This window comes from Nicotiana sylvestris, chromosome 8 (assembly GCF_000393655.2).
Source record: "Nicotiana sylvestris chromosome 8, ASM39365v2, whole genome shotgun sequence".
Lineage (NCBI taxonomy): Eukaryota > Viridiplantae > Streptophyta > Magnoliopsida > Solanales > Solanaceae > Nicotiana > Nicotiana sylvestris.
In genome coordinates, this window is record NC_091064.1 from 133,756,351 (window position 1) to 133,779,094 (window position 22,744).

Sequence of the window (22,744 nt, forward strand, 5' to 3'; positions counted from 1 at the left end):
AAATCAAGAACCCAGTTCTTTTCCCAATTTTACCTTACCAAATTCGCTCTCAAAGAGTTGCAAAGTAGTCCAACTGAACCAAATCTCTAGGTTGAAGCTTTTTGGACTATTATCAATTAATTTCAATAGCACCCACTCGAATTTGAGCACGATTCTTTCATAAATTTTTAGATCTGAAAAGCTTCTAACTCCCTCAACCTAATTTTGGTTTGGATATTAAAATCTTGACTTCACAACAAACTTAGGAGAGGTGGCCACTAGAGTGGAGAGAAGAAGAGGAGAAAATATAGAAGAGATGAGTAAAGATTGTTTGGGTTAAACATTAAAACTTTTATTCCAAGATGTAAAATCCCAAAATATGGGCTCTTTATGGTTACAGAACTTGGTCGGGTGATATACACTGTAATTGTCCCTTCATTTTTTCCGCCGGTCGGCACTTGTAACGTCATCATCCCTACTTTTGAATTTCACAAGTCATCAGTCCAACGCCAAGAGGCCCAAGACTACAATTTTTTCCGGCGAGATCGTCGTTGCGTTAATATCTCTGGCCTCACAAAACTCGCCAATCCCGACGGTGTTTGCATTTAAGTAGTTTTCGCCGTATTTCTCGCTAATGCATGTCGCTATTCTTATAGAGAGGGATGGGATTATTGCGAAGACTAGCTGGATTTCTAGGGTTTTCAAGAGAAGAAGGGCAAGAAGCGAGAGATGTAGAAGATAACACCGACGGTAATATAGCAGCAGTAGTTGCGGCAGCTCAAGCTCAAAATGTTCCACGCAGGGGTTTCAGTGTCCCAATTCAAGTCCCGGTTGAGAAAGCACAATTCGGCCCAATCCTCTTTCCTTGTAGTTCACGCGACGGTGCCGTTCAGGTATTTAAACGGAGATTATATTCATTTATTTGTAATTTTGACATTGATTTTGTTGATATGCTTTAAACGGACTCATAAATCCTAATTGTATTGTTCTGAGTTAGTATTCTTATTTAAAAAATTCACTCTACTAACCAATGGAAGAATGCCTTTGAAACGTGGTAAATGAGTTAATGCTATCTCCATTTAAAATCTCGAAATGATGTGCTCGTTAACCACGATTTATCAGTGCACCTAAAGAGTTTGTTATGTTTGTTACACACATTGAAGTACACAATTAGAGAAGATTGCATTTGAGCAGTTAGTGTTTGGCTGTTCATTGATCCTATACTTGATAATTTTGGGTTGTGTGTGTGTGCTGACTTCACTTTATTTAAGATTAAATATCGCGGACGGGCGGTAAGGAAGGCTCATTTAGTAAACAAAGATTAAGCTGCAAGCACCTACTCCTATCAAAATGAAAAGTAGCAAGCGGTAGTTGAACTTGAAGAAAGCAATGTATATAAACAGGTAGAAGTTTGTGTTGTTTCTTGTTAAACTCCAATCAGACCCAAACTCATAAATGTAGATAAGATAAGCCATTTGGCGGAAGGTGCAAGGTGGCCGAAAATTGTGTAAAGAGAAGGTGCTAATGTTGGTGCTAGACTGCTAGGAAAGAGATAATGGGGTTAGAGGGGAAGCGGTTTGTGTAAATTAACCATTGGCAAGATTCTCAAAGTAGCACTACCATTGATGCTTGCTAGAGGTGTCGTGGAGGGCCCAGTTGTATAATCTCTTCGGTAGAGGGAATGTGGAGTTCCTTATTTTGCAGTTAAATGTTGAAAGTAACTTCTGTTGACATATAGGCAAAGATGAGTCCACCTCTGGAAAGTGTAGCCATACATATCTAGTTTGGTATCCATCCCTCACAGAAGTTTCTATAAGTTAGATAAAGGAGCTTGAACTTCACCTAGCTAAATCGGATTGTCATCGGAAGATTCCGTATATGCTTTCTATCCAAATTGTTGAAATAAGATGGAAGGGGTTTCACTTGGTAGAAAGTTATGACTTATGAGAGTAGTGCAGTACTGTGGAAGTAGGCTAGTTCAACATTTAGAGTATATTGCCAGGGAAACTACCTTCTTTTGCCTCTAAAATATACTTTAAAAGATTGCATCTAAAGGTAGCTCCAAGAAAGGGGAAAGTAAGGCAGTCAATGTTGTCGTCATTGTATAGAGCACTTCAACATGAGACCACTCCTTCGCTAAATCTATATGGATTCCGGGAGATTGTAGGTCCTTCGAATTCTTCCATATGATTTTAGGTCTACTCCATACTATTTTAGCACCTTCACTCACTATGGTTTCACACTTATAGATCGGTGCATCTGGAGATCGATGCAAAACATGACCAAATCATGTCAAGCAACCTTCTTATTGTTTGTGCTCGATGTGCTACTTGAAACTTCTCGCATATGTGAGCATTTCTAATCTTCTTCTTATATGACAATACATCCATCCTAGCCTTCACATCTAAGATCTTTTACACATGTTAACTCTTTTGTTGTTCTTCTATGCGTTCTCGAAGTAGTTTAGCCTTTCAAAGATTTATATCCTGTTTAGCCAAATTCTTTTTTTTTGGGCCAAAAGTGCTTTTATTTTGGCCTAAAGTGTTTTTCCCCCTAATGTTACGGTGTTTGGCCAAACTTTTAGAAGGAAAAAAGTACTTTTGAGTAGAAGCAAAAGTTGTTTTTGAGAAGCTAACAAAAGTAGCTTCTAACCAAAAGTTCTTTTTTTTATTTTTTAAAAGCACTTTTGAGAAAATACACTTAGAAGCACTTTTTAAAAGCACATCTAAGGGACTGAGTTTGTTCACAAAGAAAAAAAAAAGCTTGGCCAAACACTAATTGCTGCTCAAAAGTGCTTTTCAAATTGATTAACCAAACATAAACTGCTTCTTGCCGAAAGTATTATTTTGAAAAGCATTTTTTAAAACAAGCTGATTTTATAAGCTTGGCCAAACAAGCTTTTATATTTTTAGAAAATATAGAGAACTTCTAATACTTCTTATTTATCTTTGCATAATATTTGGCATGAGATGAGTTTAAATGAAATAATGGAATAACATGTCTGTGAGGATTCATAAAGCTGAACCAACTTGTTTGAGATTGAGGCATAATAATTGTTGTAATAAGGAAAAAATAGAGTCTCATTTTTGTATAAAGAAAGCTTGTCCCATATGGGGCCAAAACCAAAAAGTCATTGGTGGGAGGGGGGAAGAGAGAGAGAGGGGAGAGAGAAAGTGTACTAGGGCATATTTTAATACATCCTCAATTGCAAACATATAATTAACTAAATAAACTTGTCATGCACAATTCCCTTTTTATGCCAGTTTATGAGTTCATTTGAGGAACTTCTTAGTGTTGTCAAAGCCTCATTTAAGGCGCGGTTATGCCCTGAAGCTCAAAAAAGCTTAAGGAAGGCACTTCATCTCGCTTAAGCTGCACTTCAGTGTAGACAAGACACTAATGTGCATGCCTTAGTCACCAACGTTCTATCTTGAATAGTTACTAGACAATAGATATAATAAACAAAGAGATATTAATTGTTAAGAATTTTTTGAATTTTTTTTTAATGAAGTAAGGTGTTCCATTAAAAAAGCATCAAGAAGATGCATAGTTACATAGTTACATGAGGCTTAGTTACAAAGGCAAAAACAAAAAGGAGAAGCTAGGCCCTATACAAAGTGTCAATCTAGGACAAGAGTACTAACAAAGTCCAAAAAATGACCGGTACTAATTACAGCGGACAATTTTGTCCAGCAAAAAAGTTCAAGTAGGCATTTTGCCTTGAGAGAGTGATTTGAAGTTGAGATGCTATCAAAAATCTTCTATCTCTCTGTCCATAAACACCAAAAAATAGCTGCAAGAATCATCAACCAGATTTTCTTGATGGCCTTATCAACTTTCCACAAACTCCAACTAATGTGTGCATGTCTCATATTTTGAGGCATAACCCAGCTCAGACCAAAAATACTGTAGAACATATTCCATATATCAGTGGCAACTGGGCAGTGCAGGAACAAATGACTGAGAGTTTCCTGATTCCTCCTACAAAGGTAGCATCTGTTGACCAGCTGGAATCCTCTCCTGTTAAAGTTGTCTTGTGTTAGACAAGCTTCATATAATGCAATCCAATTGAAGCATATAACCTTAATAGGTAATTTGGTCCTCCATATCAATTTCCATGGCCAGCATCAAGCACCTGGTTTTGAGTGCAGTTTTGCTTGTAACACTCTTTGACTGTGAAAATACCCTTGCTACCCCAACACATAGTGTCTGAAAGATCTTCATCAATGCTGTAGCTTTCCACTCTTGCTAGCATTTCCATCAAACTTTCCATTTCCCAATCTTGGACAGACCTTCTCAGATGCACATCTCAGTTGTTGTTGCTCCTGTTCTGAGCAATTGAGGAGTTCTTGTCCATGGCAATTAGGAAAATGTCAGGATAATCATCCATGAGGGCTGTGTTTTTCAGCTAAATGTCCTTCCAAAATCTGATGTGCCAGGTTTGAAGTGGATCTTCTGGAAAAAATCATTGTTCAATTTGCTAATAAACTTCCAGGGACCAACACCATAAGGGGCATTTGCAATTTTAGTGCTCTAGTTGTCTCTTTTCCCATGTTTTGCATCAATCACCTTCTTCCAGAGACTTGGCTCAGTTGTACCTTACCTCCATAGTCTCTTCATCAACATACTTTTGTTGTGGATTGCTAAATCTTTGACCCCCAGTCCTCCATTGCTTTTCGGCTGTATGACTTTATCCCATTTTATCAAATGGAATTTGTGAGAGCTGTCATTCCCTTCCCAAAGGAAATCTCTTCTGATTTTATCCAATTGCTTTAACACCTTTTTAGGGATAGGGAACAAAGACATATAATAGGTAGGTATGCTGTCAAGTACACTGTCGATAAGAGTTAATCTACCTCCCATAGATAAATATTACATTTGCCAAGTGGCCAACCTCTTTTCAAATTTTTCTACAACACCATTCCAAATTCCATAATTCTTGAATTTGGCTCCCAATGGGAGGCCCAGGTAGGTGGAAGGAAGTGCCCCAATGCTGCAACCCATAGTTCCTGCCAACTCTACTATGTTGTTCACATTGTTGACTAGATAGAAAGTGCTTTTCAGCTTGTTGATATGTAATCTTGACAAGGGTTCAAAGAGTAGGAGGGTGAGATTCAGGTATAGGAGCTGACCTTTTTTCTGCCTCACAAAAAATCAAAGTATCATCAACATACAATAAATGAGATATAGTAATTGTATTCCCAGCATTGGTGCCAACTCTGAAGCCCTGAATCCACTGCATTTGTCTAGCCTTTTCCAACATCTTACTTAGACCTTCCATGGCTAATATGAACAAAAAGGGGGAGAGTAGATCATCTTGTCTGATCCCTTTTTGAGGGGAGAAGATACCCACAGGGGATGTGTTAATTAAAATTGAATATTTAACAGTAGAGATGCAATAACTTATACATTTTATCCACTTTTCACCAAAGCCCATCTTCCTCAAGATAGATATTAGGTATGATCAATTCAATTTATCAAAAGCCTTCTCTATATCCAGCTTGCACATAACTCCAGGTTCTCCAGTTTTAATCCTCCAATCCAAAACCTCATTAGCTATGAGAGTTGCATCAGTTATCTGCCTTTGTTTGATGAAGGTATTTTGATAGCTAGAGACTAGCTTCGCAACAACCAACTTCAATCTCTCTGCTAAAACCTTGGCAACTATCTTGCAAACACTTCCAATAAGGCTAATTGGCCTGAAATCCCCGAGTTCAATGGCACCCTTCTTTTTAGGTACTAAAGCAATGAAAGATGCATTGCAAGACCTCACCATGTACCAATGCTGGTGGAAGTAGTTGAGGGCCCCCATGACCCTTGACTTAATGAAACCCCAAGATTTTTGGAAGAATGCCATGGTAAAACCATCTGGCCATGGGGCCTTATCAGGAGCACCTGATTGAATGACACTAAGCACTTTATCTTCTTCAAACACTTTTTCTAGCAACTCCCCGTGAGTCTGGCTACTTCCTCAAAGCTGGCAGTAGGCCTCCACTCTTCACTTTCTTTGTAGAGATTCTGGTAGTAATTCAAGATCTCCTCATTGATTACTTCCTTGTCTTCTGTGATCTCATTATCAATTTTCTGTGAGAGTTGTATCTTCTGTGAGAGTTGGCCATTGTTTGGAAGTATCTTGTATTCCTGTCCCCTTCTTTTAGCCATAGGCATCTTGATTTTTGTCTCCATGAAGTTTCTTCAGCTTTAGCAATTTCCATTAGCTCATTTCATATTAAGAAAACTTTGTTTTTCAGGCTAAGTAGGAGTTCTGTTCTCTGTTGCCTGTTCTAAAGCTGAAAGCTCCTCTAGAATTCTGCTTCTTCTTGTCTCTAGCTTTCCATAGACTTCCTTGTTCCATTTGGAGATTTTTTTCTTGCATTATAGATATACTTTTGTTTTGTTTTTTCTTTGCGCCCTTTTTTACTAAAGCCACACTTTTACTGCACTTTATGTATAAATTGTAAAGCAACACTTTCAGTTATTTCTTTTCTCCATGTTTCGTTACTAGTTTATTGAAGCTTGTCAATCCCTTAGATTTTCCTATTCTTTCAACTCTTGGGGGCCACGTCCCATAACCCCTTTCAGTTTTTCTCTATCTTAAAATAACGTAATTGCCCTCATTCATTTTGGGTTATGACATTCTCCCTCACTTAAAATAACGTTAGGCACGTCATCTTCGGAGATAGAAAAGAAAGAGGTATAGACACTTTTCCTTTACACGAACCTTGATTTTCCATACTTTACTACTTCACACGCCTCTTGTAGGATGATTCGAACCAATTAACTCTTATTTGTTTTTGTCTCGACGGAAGTCTCTAGCATCTTACTCATAAAATCTTCTTTAAAGGTAGCTTAATATCAAAGGAGTGCAATCTATTTCAGCGGAGGATTCTGTTTATCGCATAGGGAAACCATATCCATTTAACTAGGTTCAAAATGGTCTTTTAACGTTCATCTTGACATTAACGCCGTCTCATAATGTTAAGAAAAAAATAATCGAATTTCCTTCATAAATATCATTTCTTAACCATGAATCTAAGCTTTCCAATAGAATTGAAATACCAGGGTATTACACTTCTGTTTGGCATAGAGTGAACTGTTCGTCTGTCTGAAAAAAAAAAGCAACTGGTAAGAGTTTTGTCATTGCCATAGGGGGAGGTATCTAAGAGTTTTGTCTCTACAGCCCATAATGAATCTCTTTTTTGTATTTGTGAGGATTCTTGAGAATAACAAAAAAGAGGAGCATCTGAGAAGTGAGAAGGTAAAATTATGTCATTGCCATTTTAACTTACTCGTAAGACTTCTTTGTCACTCGTACCACTATATTTGTTTCGACCTCTTTCACTTCCTCTCATTGAATATCTCGTTTACTTTTCATAATAGCTAATAATTCAAAAATCTACAGTAGGCAAGAGAATAAAATCTTTAGCAGGAGCACTCATGCAGAAGCTCCTGAAATTGGAGAACAGGTTCCGAATTTCTGCTTTGAAATTGTGAAATACAACTTTCTTGGTTCTGAGCACGCTTAATTAACTCGTGCACATGACCACCTAAAAGACCCCTCTGTTTGCTTAAACCTATACAATTTGTTGCTTCTAGGCAATTTGAAGTTTAAAGAAAACTATAAGCCATTTATGACGGGAAAATTTGTATTCTTTAGAGGCAGTTTAGGCACTGTCTTTAACTGAACAGAAGTTTGATGATTGTGTAAGATCTCTGTTTCCATTTACCTTTTGTGACATCACATCTTTGCTTGGTGGGCATTTTACAATGCAGTTGAAAGCTTGGCTTTAAACCAGAATGGCTTTTATTGATTTATTGTATTTATATCTGAGGATGTCTTATTAAATCTCAATTCCTAAGTATCCAACTTGTCACTGTTTAAAATATAAGAAAGATAAAGTAGTGGTTTCCTTCTGCATAAGAACTGTTAGATTCTCCATCGTTGTGAATGGTTCCCCAGAAGATTTTTTTGCATCAGAGAGAGGTAAGACAAGGTGACCCTCAGTTACGTTTTCTGTTCCTTATGGCTATGGAGGGTTTGGGTCGGATGTTGTAGACTGCTCAGGTGAATGCTTGGCTAAGAGGTTTTTCTGTATCAAATAGGGAAGATAGCAGCTTGGAGATCATACAATACTATATGCTGATGATTCGTTGGTATTTTGTGATGCTGAGCAAATAAAATACTTAAGGCTCATTTTAGTAGTTTGAAGCTGTCTGGATTGCATGTTAATTGGAGAAGGAGTAACTTGTTTCCCGTCAATATGGTTGGTAATATATAAGTATTAGCTGCAATTCTTGGCTGTCAGATGGGGCATTAGGGTTATCATTGAATTCCAAGAACAAGTCTCAAGAAATATGGAGTGGGGTGCTGGAAAGATGCGAAGAAAAGGCTTGCAACCTGGGAAAGTCAATATCTATCTTTGGGAAGCAGAGTGGTCTTGGTGAACACCGTGCTGGATGCTCTTCCAACTTATGTCATGTCTCTGTTCCCTACATCAGTTAAGGTGAGGAAAAGAATTGATGCATTAAGGAGGGATTTCATCTAATACGGTAATAGAGATAAGAGAGATATTCATTCGGTGAATTGGAACTCATTTATCACCCGTAAAAGGCAAGGGATTTGGGACTCAGGATCCTCAAGGCACTCAATCAAAGTTAGCTTATGAAGTGGCTGTGGAGATACAACTAAGAGATAATGCTTTATGGAGAAAGGTAATAAGTGTGAAGTATGGCCAGACTGAATAGTGGTGCACAAGATCTGTTAATACTCCATATTGGGTTGGTGTTTGGAAATCTATCTGGCAATTTTGGAATTCTCTTCTAGTTAACACTAGCATAGGTGGGTAATGGAAGAAACACTTTATTTTGGAGTGATTACTGATTAGGACATGGTCCACTTAAAGAGGTGTTTCCAGAATTCTATGGTATTGCCACCATACCTGAAATTAAAATGGAAGAAGCCCGTGAACAACATGGTTGGAATATCACTTTCAGAAGAGGGTTGAATGATTGGGAAATGGGGAGAATTGCTGACTTCTTTAAAGGTTTGAAAGTTTTCAATGGTCTCACTGATCATGAAGATACAAATGCAAGAGTGGGAGCTACACTGTCAAATCTGCCTATCTTGTACTTTTAAATACAGGCCAGTACATAGAGAGACGGCCATGGAAGAATATATGGATAGTCAAAGCTCCCTTTAAGGTGGCCTGTTTCTCATAGCTGGTAGCGAGAGAAGTACGCATAACTCAAGAAAACCTGAAAAGAAGGGGATTTCAGTTATGTTCTAGATGTCTGTTATGTGGCAGAAATCTGGAAACAAACAGCCACCTGTTCCTGCATTGTCCTATCACTAGGCAATTGTGGCAACTGTTCCTTAACATTGTGGGCCCCAGATGGACCATGCCTGCAACTATTGAGGAGCTTTTGGAGTGTTGTAATAACAATGGAGGTTTATTCAGACAGAAGGCATGGTGGAGGTTGATACATGCTTGCATTTGGTGGACAGTATGGAAAGAAAGGAATTAAAGAGTTTTTGAAGACAGATACAATCCTCTCTAGAACATCAAGATGAATTGTATTCTTTTATTTTATTTTTGGGGTAAAGAAAGTCATGTAAAGAACACAGAATCCTTGGTTGACGTTAGGCTTTTTGTAACTTTGATGGGTCAGTTTTGATCTATCCCACCCGGAGATATGGTTTTGCACTGCCTTAGTGCTTTTTCTAATATATTGTTACCAGTCTCCAAAAAAGAAAAGAAAAAAGGCAGCTGTCCTGGAAAGAAACATTGATTTTCTAGTTCAGGAATGATGTGGAGATTATCTATAAGCGGTTTCATCCTTATTGTTAGTTCCACTTGAGATGTTGTAGATTAAGCTTATGGCAGCTCCGTTTATTTTGTCTGTGGGTTCTTCTTTGATGATGATTTTTGTTATATTTAGGGGTGCAAAATGGTTAAAAGAACCATATTATCCATTAAAAAATGGGTTGGATAATGAACATTTTAAAAACGGGTCAAATATGGATAAGAACCATATTGTCCATTTAGAAAATGGATAACCAATGAGTCTAACTTTTACATTTGTAAAGCCTCAAATTGGGAGTTTCTCAAGTTAGGAAGACTAAGAATTCTCCCAAAAGTGATCATATGCAAGAAGTCATGGATAATAGGTTACCCATATTATCCGCCGGTTAACCGTTTTTTATCCGTATTAAATATGGGTTGGGTCGGATAATTTATCCGTTTTTATTACCCGTTTTGACCCGAACCATATCCGACCCGACCTGCCCGTTTGCCACTCCTAGTTATATTTCTTGTTTTTATTTTTCCTTTGTTGCTGGTAGAATACCTTATGTTAAGCTCTTTTTTGTTGGTCTTGCACTTTTGGGTGGTTGAGCATGAGTTTCATTGGGTTTTTGGTACTGCAAACAACTTTCAACTCGTTGGTTGTGTGGTAATAAATTGTTAAATTTTCGAGAAAAACTCATCAAGCTTCACTGATAGTTTGCAATCATCTGCAGTAAAGGTGTTCTGTTCTTCAGCGGTGTAGATAAATAACACAACTTTTTTTCTTTTACTGTTTCCATGACCTAGAAAAATTTGTTTGTTTATCAAGTCTGAACAATAGTTTCCTGTTGGGTGAAAACTTCCCCTCTTTGTGCTCTTGTAGTTCTGAAATTGGGATAACTTGTTGCTTCTAATTTGCATCTTTAATCATCTCTTTTTTCACTGGGCTCAGGGATTGAGATGGTATGCCAAGCGTCTTAGGATAGATGAAGATGGAGATGTTGCAGATGAGTTCTTTGATGAAATCCTAACGGATACACCTTCAAGTGGAGAAGAGCGTCAGAGGCGATATCCCAAGTTCGAACTGAAGTACAGTACAAAACCTGCTAAAGTAACAACCCAGGCACTCTCAGCTGCTGGTAGAATTCAGCATTGTGTGGAACATCAAGGCAGATCGGAGTGGATTTAAGGCATATACTGTGTACTTGATGTATTTGAGAACGGGGTTTGGCTAGATTGCTGCATACAGGTACTCTGCTTCATTCTCAAGGACTAAGCTGTATTGTGTTTACTTGGGGTGATATTTATTGTCTCTGATTTTTCTTTTGAAACTGTCCTGATAAGAGGAAGCAAAGTTTCATTTATAGAGCAGCATAATTTTACTTGGAAAACTATCATTGTATACATGATACTAGCTGGCAAAATGTTAGGTTTTCATAGTCATTAGTTGTTGGATCCATTGACTTAACATTTGGATGAGCACTTCTGCAAACTTTTAGCTCTGCCCCTTCTATTTTTGCATAAAAGAAAGAAACGCAACTATAGTTATACTGTAACAAGTAAATTTGTTTGCGCTTTGCGCGATCATAAAGGAAAATTAAAATCTAACTAAATATTTATTTGAACAATATTATAGTAAAAAGTTAATCTTTACAAATCGAATAAGCAACCTAAAAGACAAACATAAAACTTATAAATTAGGCCACATGCAGCAATATTTTCAAAGCAGGGCCTTAAGATTAAAATATAATTTTAGTTTTCAGATAATACTATTTACAAATAGTATTGAATTTTCCTGGTAACAAACTTACTAAGAAAAGAAAGGGAAAATATTGCGGTAGGAGATAATGTATAACTTCACAATTAGGATCAAGACAATATACTTTTCCATTTTTTCCCCTTATCTTCTTCTTAACTTCTTATACTTAACTCCTCTTTCTCAGCAAGAATTCCATAAACAATTAATTCCCACCTGATAATAAGACAAATTCCATATTTTTCTCATCTTATTTCTTTAGGGAAATCTCAAAAATAGTTCTTTTCTCTCGATAACTCCTCATATCATCTTATATCATCCCAAAGACTTCCATCCTTAAACTTATAGATCAAAGACACTACCACAAAGAGGTATCAGATAGCAAAGAGAAAAAATTGTATCATTATTTTAAAACCCCATGTCGTAGAGGATGCTATTTGTACATCATGCTCCATTACAATTTATAATTTAGGAAAATAACCCTTTTAAATCTCTTATGTGTAAAAGATAAATCTCTTACGTATTCCATGTGTAAAAAAAAAAGAAGGTAGAATCATAAAACTAAAAACAAGTTTGTAAAAGCACAAACCCAACAGAGGCATCAGTTGGCCCACACTTTTAAGTTCATGTGAAGATTTTCCAATGTAATCTCTGCTCATTTTAGAAATACTAGGTGGGAATGGCCTGTGTCAGCACAGGCCCAAGGCAATGTTAACAGCATTATAGTATTTACTCAAAAGAAATCATGGTCGTAATGTAGTTGAACTTTGTCTATGTAAAGTTCACTTTTATATCCTTCTCAAATATAATAATTCTGGCTGTTCTTGTGGTTGTAGCGGCAAATTCAGGTATGCATGTGATCGAAGCTAGTCGTTAGTTGGCAAAAGCCCTTCACTTCAGAATAATCAATCAGGACTGACTGTGCTTCTTCTTACTATTGAAAATGAACGTTAAAGCTTTGAAGCTAATCTTCAAGCATTCCTTTCAAGTTTCCTGTAAAATCAGCAAATCATATGTAATTTTTCTTCCCAAATAACCTGCACACGTCATTTGCATGGACCAAGTACCTGCAGCAAATTCAACATTTGAACCTCATCAGACATGACTACAAATTCCTTAAAAATGCACTAACCATTGGCTTCATTTTCCACTAAAAGTCACATCTATCTTTTGACAACTAAAACTTCCCACAATTTTTCAGTGTGCAACAAAGGAATTTAATCTATTCACTAATTTACACACTCAGGTCAATTATAAAGTAATTATAACTTATTCTATGACCAACATTAATTGGTAACTCGATAAAAAGTGGTAACCAATTAATTTATTTTACACAATTAGTGTATATAACTCAAATTTGTAAGAAATAGATTAATGAAGAGAAGAGTAAAATAGTTACGTGAAGGTTCCAAGGTCAGAGTATGAAAGGGAACCTAAGTCATTAGTAAGGGAATTCTTGAGCATAATAACAAGAGCCACAACACAAAGCCTCATGGGTAGCAAACACAGCATAGTCTCAGCCGTTCGCATGCTGCTGCTTCCATTTTCATCTTCAAACTCTCGTGATCCTTTCTGTAGAGGAGTGCTTCCGGCCATTTTTTGTCTTTAATCCTCCATCTTTGGAATGAATATTCTACTCTCCTCCTTTTATTTTTTTTACAGTACAAAAGAGATTATAGCCAAGGAGAAAGTAAGGGGAGATATGATGAGTGATAGGCAGCCTCTACTTATTAATAATCAACTTAGCTAAGGAGTTGAGTAGTTGGGAAAGGCACTAAATATCTCCATAAAAAACACAAAGACAATGACACCATTTTGCAAGACAGAAAAGTGTCATATATTTCTAACGTCCATTTAAAATCCTATTGTGGATATTAACTTATCTTTTCATCTATCATCATAGTGTATGATATCTACTCTAATAGGTTAGCTGGCACATTTCATCTAAATAATACTACTCATAAAATGATACGCACAAGTATTATTTGTTTAAAAGAATGAGAAGTTCTTCTAACAATTGGCAATAACTACTGCAAACCCAATCTTTCTTACAGTTTGATTGAACATTAAGCATACCTTGCTACAGAAAATTACAAGGGTGACGATATCGTTGCCATAGAAAAAGTCCTTGCCCTTCTATTCTTAGTTTAGAAATTAAATAAGTTGATACTTGATACCAAGCGCAGTACAGAAAAAATAATTATTCCACTCTTGTGATATCATTACAAGAAATGGGAGCATTGTATGCTGATTCTTCTGGTTCTGAAACTCCAATAGCAGAGCATGAAGACATACAAAGACAAACCAGCTGCAATCATTACAATAATTTTTCCCCAGATTTTAGCTCAGCACAAAATAACTCTTATATAATTATGTAGAGAGCATAGGATGGCGTACAGAGAAATTACCGTCCTACATAAGTACTCCAAAAACAACTGATATTAGATTCTATCTTGCACGCAATTTAGCTGGGTAATGAAAATTATAAAAGAATAAGACAAAAAGGAAAGAGCTACCAACACAATTTAGGAACTGAACTTGAAAACTTAGGTGTTAAAAAGCCGTCAAGGCGTAAAAAAATCACCATTGCTTTTTCTTTTTCTTCCTTTTAGGTAAAGAACAACTACATAGAAAACACAAACACATGAAAAAGTGGAATTTTTCATCAAATGCGAAGAGTATAAACTAAGTTGCAAAGTCAGAGTGCGACATTCAATCGAGGGAGCAGCTTCACTAAAAATATTTAGAAAGTGATGTTCTTGAACTAAATTGACGAAGCATCCCACAAGCAAGGGACGCAATAGCAGAAGGCGGATTCGGAGTTTCGACTAATTCCTCGCTATTCAATCCCAAGGCAATGATGAAAGCAATTTTGTAGATTCAATGTCAAAATCAAATAACATAAGTGTTGTATGAAAACAATTTCCACTTTCGAATCGATATACAAAGTTAATAATCTATCAAAAGCTCGACTATCCACCGAATGGAAAAATCCATACCATCGATGAAAAATCACGTTAAAATAGAACCAAAGGAAAACAATGAAAAGAAAAATCGCCTGGCATCCAAATAGCATAACTCAGCCAAGTTACTAAAGAGAAGAAAAAATAAAGTTGAGACAGTAATCGAAATCAAGCGTCCGAAAATGTTGTACCATATAGAGTTAGCGGAGAAGGGAGTATCGTCCCCTAAGCAGTAATCTTACCGTTCAGTACTCCAGAGCAAGCAAACACGAGTTGGAGGAGGAGGAGGCGAAAAGCGGTGTCTGTTCGGCGGTCCGGCCAAATGGCGAACTCAAAATGTGTTTCTCTAGATTGATGATAGAGGCATATACTTTAGTAGGTGAAATGTCTAATATATCCTTATTTTCGAATTTATTGACAGGGAACAGATAGGTCGAAACTCTTTTTCTTTTACTCCGTTTCAATTTATTTGAATCTATTTCCTTTTTAATCCGTTTAAAAAAGAATGATCTCTTTTTAAATTTAGAAACAATTTTGCTTAAACATACAATTCTAACCTTAATGAGAAAACTTTTATAACCACACAAATACTCTGGGCTCCTTTTTGACTTGTTTAGGGCCACAAGTTCCAAAATTCTTCATGTGAATATGTTTGACTGGGCACGAAGTTTAAGAAAAAATGAAGAATTTTGGAACTTGTGGCCCTAAACAAGTCAATAAGAGCTCATAGTATTTGTGTGGTTATAAAAGCTTTCTCATTAAGGGTAGAATTGTATGTTTAAGTAAAATTGTTTACAAATTTAGAAAGAGGTCATTCTTTTTTAAACAGACAAAAAATGAAATAGGTTTACATAAACTGGAACAGAGGGAGTAGTAAAGTAAGATATTCAATTTCATTTTGAGTTTTTCTTTCCAATTGACGTGTACTAACTTTGATTTTGTAAAAGTTAAAATTGGTAGCGTTGATGTGTATCTTTTGCATGTCCAAACTAAGTTTTTGTTCATTGGAAAATATTATATTGTTGTCACTTTAATTTAGGAATGTGTACTTGTCTCATAATCTATGTTTCAAAAATGATAAATAATACACTTTTTTTTTTTTTGGTTTTTGACCTGCACAACATGTTATTTAAGACAATTCACACCCAAATACAAACAAATATCAAGCCCAAACAATCAAGACACACTCATTTAAAAACATGCAATTTATTCATGAGACTAACATCGATGTAAAACAACTCGCATAAATCCACCGTTTCTCAAAGTGAAAGAGAAGGAAGAAGACTTTATACTCTTTGGATGTATGTATGTTCTTTGAGTTGGCAAGCAAGACTCAATTTCATAGCTGCTCCAAGTTTGCATGTAATTTATATCCTCACCATTTAGGGTATTCTTCACAAGTTCCATTTTCTATCTACTTGCAACAGCACACAAATCCACTATTGTTTCATGGTAATTAACAATGATGGCGCCTTCTTCTATACACATACCAATGTGCCATTCTTTTGTGTTCTCTCGTTTTCTTTACTTTAACCACAACCCAAAGCCAAACTTCTTCCCTCGCCAAATACCTAATTTTTCCCGTGTCAAAAGTTGCTTCAATCCTCCACCAAAGAACACAAGATAAGCTGTTGATGTTGCCTCATGTTGGTGGCCAGTTATGATGGCTATTGATGTTGATCTTTTGCAAGTTTAATTATGACTTGTTTACCCTTGAAAATGGAAAACAATTGAATTTATAGGCGATTTTAAGGATATGTGGATTAATTTAATACAAGTGATCAATAACGTTAAGCGAATTAAAGATAAAATAAATAACCAAACCAGTTGTTATGTTAAATCTGGGCTCAGATCTGAGCTGAACAATTGTTCTGCCCTACGGGGCCGAGATCCATGCTGTGATATCCGGCTGGGTGCAGATATCACGGTCCTTCGTTAGTCGTGTGCAACCGTTTTGTAATGCTTTTCGAGGTCATGGGGCTCGTACCGAGTTTAGGGGATGTTGTCTTATCGGGCCCGGTGGCGAGCACTTCGTTTGGACCTTGGTACGAGAAGTTCCCAGCTTCGATTCCGATTCCATATACTCGTGTTTTTACTTCGTTTGCCTTACCGGTAAATCGGAGTAACCCCGATTTTACCCATATACAGATAGTCCCCTCGTTTCTCAGAGAGTAGGTTTGCCGAAAAAATGAGAAACGATAGATGTTCCCTGGTTCCTTCCTTCGTATGTTAAAACCGAGGTGACGAAGAAGTCGAAACGTCCCATCAGTCATGTCGTTCTGACTTCGGACACGTGTCAACAACCGGCTGGTCGCCTCCGAATGCGAAGCGTCGCGTACTTCCCCTATAAATGCTTCTACCCTTTGTTCTTTTTCCACTTTCCGATCAAGCTTCCACCTTTGCATTTTCTAGTTATTACCAACTCTTTCAAACCTTTATATCTTCATCTTTGATCTTCAAATCTTCATCTTTGATCTTCAAATCTTCATAATTGTTCTTAGGTTCTTACCCTTCATCTTACCTTCAAGTTTTCATACTCTTTTCTTTGGCCTTCAAACTTGTTCCTTCAAACCTTCATACTTTTTCTTTAAATCTTCAAGTTTTCTCAGATAGTAATGGCTAAAACTTCCAAGTTAGCTCCTCAGTAGGCTGCCTCTTTGTCTTCCCACCCAGCCACGGATGTCGAGGTGGCTGCTTCCGAGGTGGATATTCTAGAGGCCGCTGCTCCCGAGGTTGCTCCCGAGCCTCACATGAAAAGCTTCATATTCGGGGATTGTTCAATGGAAAACGACTTCAAACTCGAGAAATACTCGTCCAAACAAGGCCGGGGAGAAGGAGCATGTAGATATATATGCTCTATTACCGAAGATGTCCTTCATGTAGTCCGAGAGGACTGTAAATGGGAGAAAAAGGACGTAGTAGTCCCCGGGCCCAAGGATGATATTACTACCCATGTAGAGGGGTACTTAAGTGTTTACACTTACCCCTTCACGCTGGTCCGATAGACTTGGTGATTTTGGCTTTCTGTAAAAGATATGAGGTGTGCCTCGGGCAAATCCACTTGTCTCTCTGAAGGATCGTGATCCTCCTTCGTTATTTTGTGAACCACACCGAATCCTCTCAGTTCACTATCGAACACATACCACATTTATATAGTTCCCGGATATTTTGAGGGGGCTACAAGCTCACTCGCCGGGCCAGCAAAGCCCCTTTTTTGAGCATTGACAAGGATCAGGACCGAGACTGGCAGGGGCATTTTGTTTGGGTAAAAACCGAGGATCTGATCCCTTCCGAGTTCATGCATTCCCCGAGAAGTGAAATGCATCTCGTAAGTGCAGCCTTTCCTTAAGTGTCAATTTTTCTTCATTTCCTTTATCATTATTCGTATTTGTTGTGCAGCTGTTGCGTGGGTTTCAAATGCAATCCCTCGACTCAAGAGTGGATCGAAGGCATCTGCAAGCAGATGTCATACTTCGAGCACTCACGGTGCAGATTTCAAAGGGCTAATGGGAGGCCCATTCGCACGGCAAGGTTCTCCTTTGGATATCTATTACCGTTCTCTTAACTCACATAATAGTAACCTTTCTTCTTTCTTTTGTAGGTTTGCCTAAGACCACCGAAATTAGGCCATTGGAAGGGAATGAGGATGTGCCCTTGTCCGTTGATCCCTCCGTTACGGGACAGCCCGGGGCTGCTGTGGGGGAAAATAAAAAGAGTAAAAGAAAGTCTTCGGGCTCCCCGGGTTCCGAGGTAAAGCCAAAGAAGAGGGAGGCTCATAAGCCCAAGAAGAGTATCAACTCCCGGGTGCCAGATTCTAACTCGCTTCTCCAGCTCAGGGATGAGTCGGAAGAAGACGATATTTTTGTTGCCCACGGATTGACCCCTCCCGAGGAGCAGGAAGCAACCGAGGAGAAGATCCATGAGGTCGACCCCCTTCCAGTCCAATAGTCTGAAGTTTAGATGGAGGCTGCAACCTCTGAAGAAAGTACTCCTGCCTTAAAGGAGGCTACCAGTGTGATTGACATTGTTGAGACGCCCTCTTACACGGATTCTATGCTCGACAAGGCTCAAGCGGGCAAAGAGAAATCAAGTGAAGGAGCACAAAGTGCAGATGACCCCCTCCACTTCTTCTTTGATGGGGTGGACATGTACAATTTGGATGACTTTATCGTGCTGGGCGACTTGGAGGTCCCGAAGAAGGACGTGCCTTCAAAACCTGACGGGCCGAGCTCAAGCCTAAAACTGGTGAAGTAGTTTCCTACTCTGAGTATGGACCCTGGTCGCAAGGAACAATCATTATTATGGTCCCGAAGGATGCTCGGGTTTTATCTACTCCAGTGGTATAGCCAGTTACCTCCGATGTCTGGTGACCGAAGAGGACCAGGCCAAGATGAATGAGGTGGGTGCGTCGAGTCTCTTCAACGAGGCTCAGCATGTGCTGAACCTGGTAAGGCATCAATACTCCTTTGTGGATCCACTTAGGTTTCAATATCTCTTATAGATTTTGTTGCTTTGTAGGCCTCAGTGCTTCACCATGAGAGCTTCCTCAGGTCACACTCTGAAATCAATCAGCTCGAGTTTGAGTCAAGTAGAAGGATCGAAAGAAAGATATGTACAATCTCCTTAGTGAACAACAAGACAGGGCCATCAAGGACCTTCAGGCCGAGCTGGACAGAGCTCAGAGGGAAGCTTTGATCCTGAGGCAGGAGCATGCCGACTTGGTCGAAAAGGTAAAGGTCTTTGAAGTTAAAAACAAAGAGCTAGTCATAGCGATAACGACAAAACCTCACAGGTCCAGTAGAAGATCGACCAGATTGACCAACTCCCAACTTCCCCTCGTTCGAGTCCCAGGTGTGTAATGTTACTTTCCTCAACACCAAGTCCCCGATCTTGAAATGTTAAAGGTTAGCTCTTCGATTGTAGTATCTCTCTATCCGTTGTTTCTGGGCAGCCAACCAGACCAGGGCAGCCTCACGTCTCTCATCGAATAGTTTCAAGCTCGTGACCATGGCCTCGCCATTCAACTCTTCGATCGTATATTGGAACCCGAGGCTCGATTCTCCCACTTCGACCGGTACTAAGGCTTCGGCACCATAGACCAATAAGAATGGAGTGGCTTCGCTACTAGATTTAGAAGTCGTACGGTACGCCCACAGGACTTCGTGCAGGATTTCCTTCCATTTCCTTTGGCATCGGTCAACCTCTTTTTCAAGTTTTGGAGAATGGTCTTGTTCGTAGATTCTGCTTGTCGGTGTCCACTTGATAGTACCTTTTAATAATCCTAATATTGAACAACATAACTATTGCTCGTGATAAGCATGTGTTCCCTATACTAACATTGTATGACAATTTTACTTATTTCATCAGGAATATTATCGAAGATTGTTGGCCCAAGAATAGGTGAAGTTTTGAAGACTGACAAAAGAACTCAGACATGGACCAGGTCCATCTTGTGAAGCACAATCATGATCAACCCAAACATGTGAGATGCACGTGAAGGAGATAAATCTAACTTATCAGAAGTAATATGTCCTGATCTGATCGAAAAGGTTGCATATTGGATAAGGAGAGAAAGACTCCTTACATGAAGAGAACACAGATTAGGAAGAAGATAGTGTTAGAGTATGAGATCAACTAGAACTCTTCTACGATAGAAGAGTTGTATCTGAATCCCAGTCAATCTCTAATTACTAACCCATTGAATATCAGTGTTGTTCTCTTTACAGGTAATGCACATAAGCAGAAGTTAAACTTATTTTGAGAGCAAAAGAGCAAGGCGATTTTGCAAGCAATTGATGTGTGATTCAAGTGTGCAATCCTGAAGCTACTTGAACGAGATAGAAGAACCAATTCCAAGTGTCTATCTTTTATTCTAGTTCAATTGTAGTATGTGATTTTACATTGTACCTTTCAACTTTTATAGAACCAATTGTATTAGGTACCTAGAGTATTCAAGTTAGAGTTAACTTGAAGATGTCGCAACAGTTGAGGTTGTGTACCACAACGGGATTAGAGTTAATCCTAGGTTTACGAAGAGTTTTTATAAATGCAGTTTTTGGTTCAGTGATTTTAGTGAAAGTTTGAAAAAATCCTACTGAGTAGTAGGTCATGGTTTTTTTACCATTTGAGCCAGGTGTTTTCCACGTAAAAATCTCCGTGTTCTTTATTTTCTTTACTTATTATTCTGCAAATAGTAGTAGTTGGAACACATAGAAGAACCAGGTCCTTCTATAATACAGTTAAGTGAAAATTGGGTACCACACAAATCACTCCCCTCTTGTATGGTATTGAAGTATAAAACATCAATTGGTCAGAGCGGGTTATCCTTGAAGAGGTTAACACCTTAGGAAAAGATCAAGGTGAGTGCACCACCTGGAAACTGGGAAGGGAATCCACTGCTAGGCCTCCACTCTTTAATGGTCAGTACTATTCTTGGTGGAAGAACAGGATGAGAGATCACATCATAGGAGAAGACTATGAACTCTGGGACATAGTCGCTGATGGTCCCCTGACTACTACAAAGAAGAATGATGAAGGAGTGGACGTGCCAAAGACAAGAGTTGACTGCACTACTGAAGACTTAAAGAAATGGGAAAAGAATACCAAGGCCAAGAAATGGCTTGTGCGTGTACTGGGTCCAGACGAGTACAACAGGATTCAAAGCTGTACCACTGCTAAGGAGATGTGGGACACTTTACAAGTGGCTCATGAAGGAACTCTTCAAGTAAAGAGATCAAGAGGAACACTGCTATATTCTCAATATGAGAATTTCATTATGAAGGAAGGAGAAACTATCCAGGAGATGTACACAAGGTTCACAACATTAACAAATGAACTTAAATCTCTTGGGAGAATTATCCCTTAAGAAGACAAGGTTGAGAAAATCTTGACAAGGGTTTTACTAGTGACTTGGGAAAGCAAAATCACTGCTATTCAGGAATCAAAGAACATTGCTACTCTCAAGTTGGATGAAATGATTGGAAATCTCACTGGCTATGAACTGAGAAGGCAAACCATGAAAATGGATGCACCCAAGAAGGAAAGGAGTCTAGCTCTCAGAATAGCCGAAGGTGCAGATCTGGAGGATGATGAAATGGCCATGATCACAAGGGACTTTAAAAAGTACCTAATGAGAGGAAAGGGTTCTTCAAGAGGTATAACCTTCAACAAACCAATGGCTCCTGGGAAACAGACCAACGAGGATTGCTACAAATGTGGCAAGATTGATAACATGATCAAGAACTGTCCTCAAAGGGAAATTGAATGGAAGAAGGAAAGGGATGAACGAAGGAACAGGAAGAAGGAACAGGTTCAACCCAAAAGGAACAAAGGATCAACAAAGGCTATGGTTGCTGCTTGGGGAGAAACATCAGATGAGGATTCAGAAGATGAAGCTAGAGATGAACAAACACTTATGGCCATCGGAGAATCAGATGATGAACAAAAGGTAAGTGTGATTCATCTCAAAGACAAGATTAAATTTCTGTCTAAAGAAAGGTTATCTGAACTATTGCTAGACTTCATCGATGAGTCTGAGATAATTAACAATGAGAAGGAACAGCTGTCTAGGGAGTGTGTGATCTTAAAAGCCAGGTGCAAAATCTAGAATCTAAGGCTAATAAGATTGACAATAAAAATGCTGAGTTGAAGAACCAGGTTCTTGAACTCGACACCTGTGTCCTAGAACTTAGGTTTTGAAATTTAAAACTGAAATTAGGAACAGGTAAGAAGAAAGATGATCACACACATCTCACCTTAGAAGAAAACCAAGGAAAAATGAAGGATGAGTTGTACAAGAAAGATGAGCAGATAAGAGTCTTAAAAGAAGACCTAGGAAAGGTAAAGCATGAACTAGACAGAACTTGCAAATGGAATAAGGCTTCTGATGAACTATCCTGGCTACAAAAACATCACAGTAGCAACAAGAGAGGACTTGGCTATGGGACCCAAAAAACTAAGTGGGACCCCAAAAACAAGTACATCACTCTTCCTGAAAATAAAATCTGCACATACTGTGGCAAGACTGGTCATTACAAAAATGAATGTAATGCAAAAGAAAAGGCCAGTCAAAAGAACAAAACCTTTGTTCAACAGAAAAATAGGCTGCCTGGGTGGGCTAAAAGGAACTTAATTTACCCCTTTGCCTATAGAAAGGACCCAAACTAGTTTGGGTTCCTAAGACTAACCCCTAATTTCTTTTTGCAGGTCCAAGTGAAGGGAAGTAGCCAAATATGGTACATGGATAGTGGCTGCTTAAAACA

At 38.3% G+C, this 22,744-nt stretch overlaps 1 protein-coding gene and 1 long non-coding RNA gene across 2 annotated transcripts; one reads left to right on the forward strand and one right to left on the reverse strand.

Annotated features, from left to right (window-relative positions):
• The first annotated feature begins 33 nt into the window (after nt 1-33).
• On the forward strand, nt 34-11,256 carry LOC104234021 (uncharacterized). Its single transcript, XM_009787510.2, has 2 exons — nt 34-872; nt 10,717-11,256. Exons 1-2 carry the CDS (start codon nt 642-644, stop codon nt 10,951-10,953), a joined length of 468 nt encoding a protein of 155 aa, XP_009785812.1. The 5' UTR covers nt 34-641; the 3' UTR covers nt 10,954-11,256.
• A 643-nt stretch (nt 11,257-11,899) lies between these two features.
• LOC104234020 (uncharacterized) lies at nt 11,900-15,424 on the reverse strand. The gene is made up of 2 exons (XR_712843.2): nt 14,726-15,424; nt 11,900-12,587 (listed from the first exon to the last, which is right to left on the reverse strand). It is a non-coding gene; the product is annotated as an uncharacterized lncRNA (long non-coding RNA).
• Nucleotides 15,425-22,744: the final 7,320 nt, after the last annotated feature.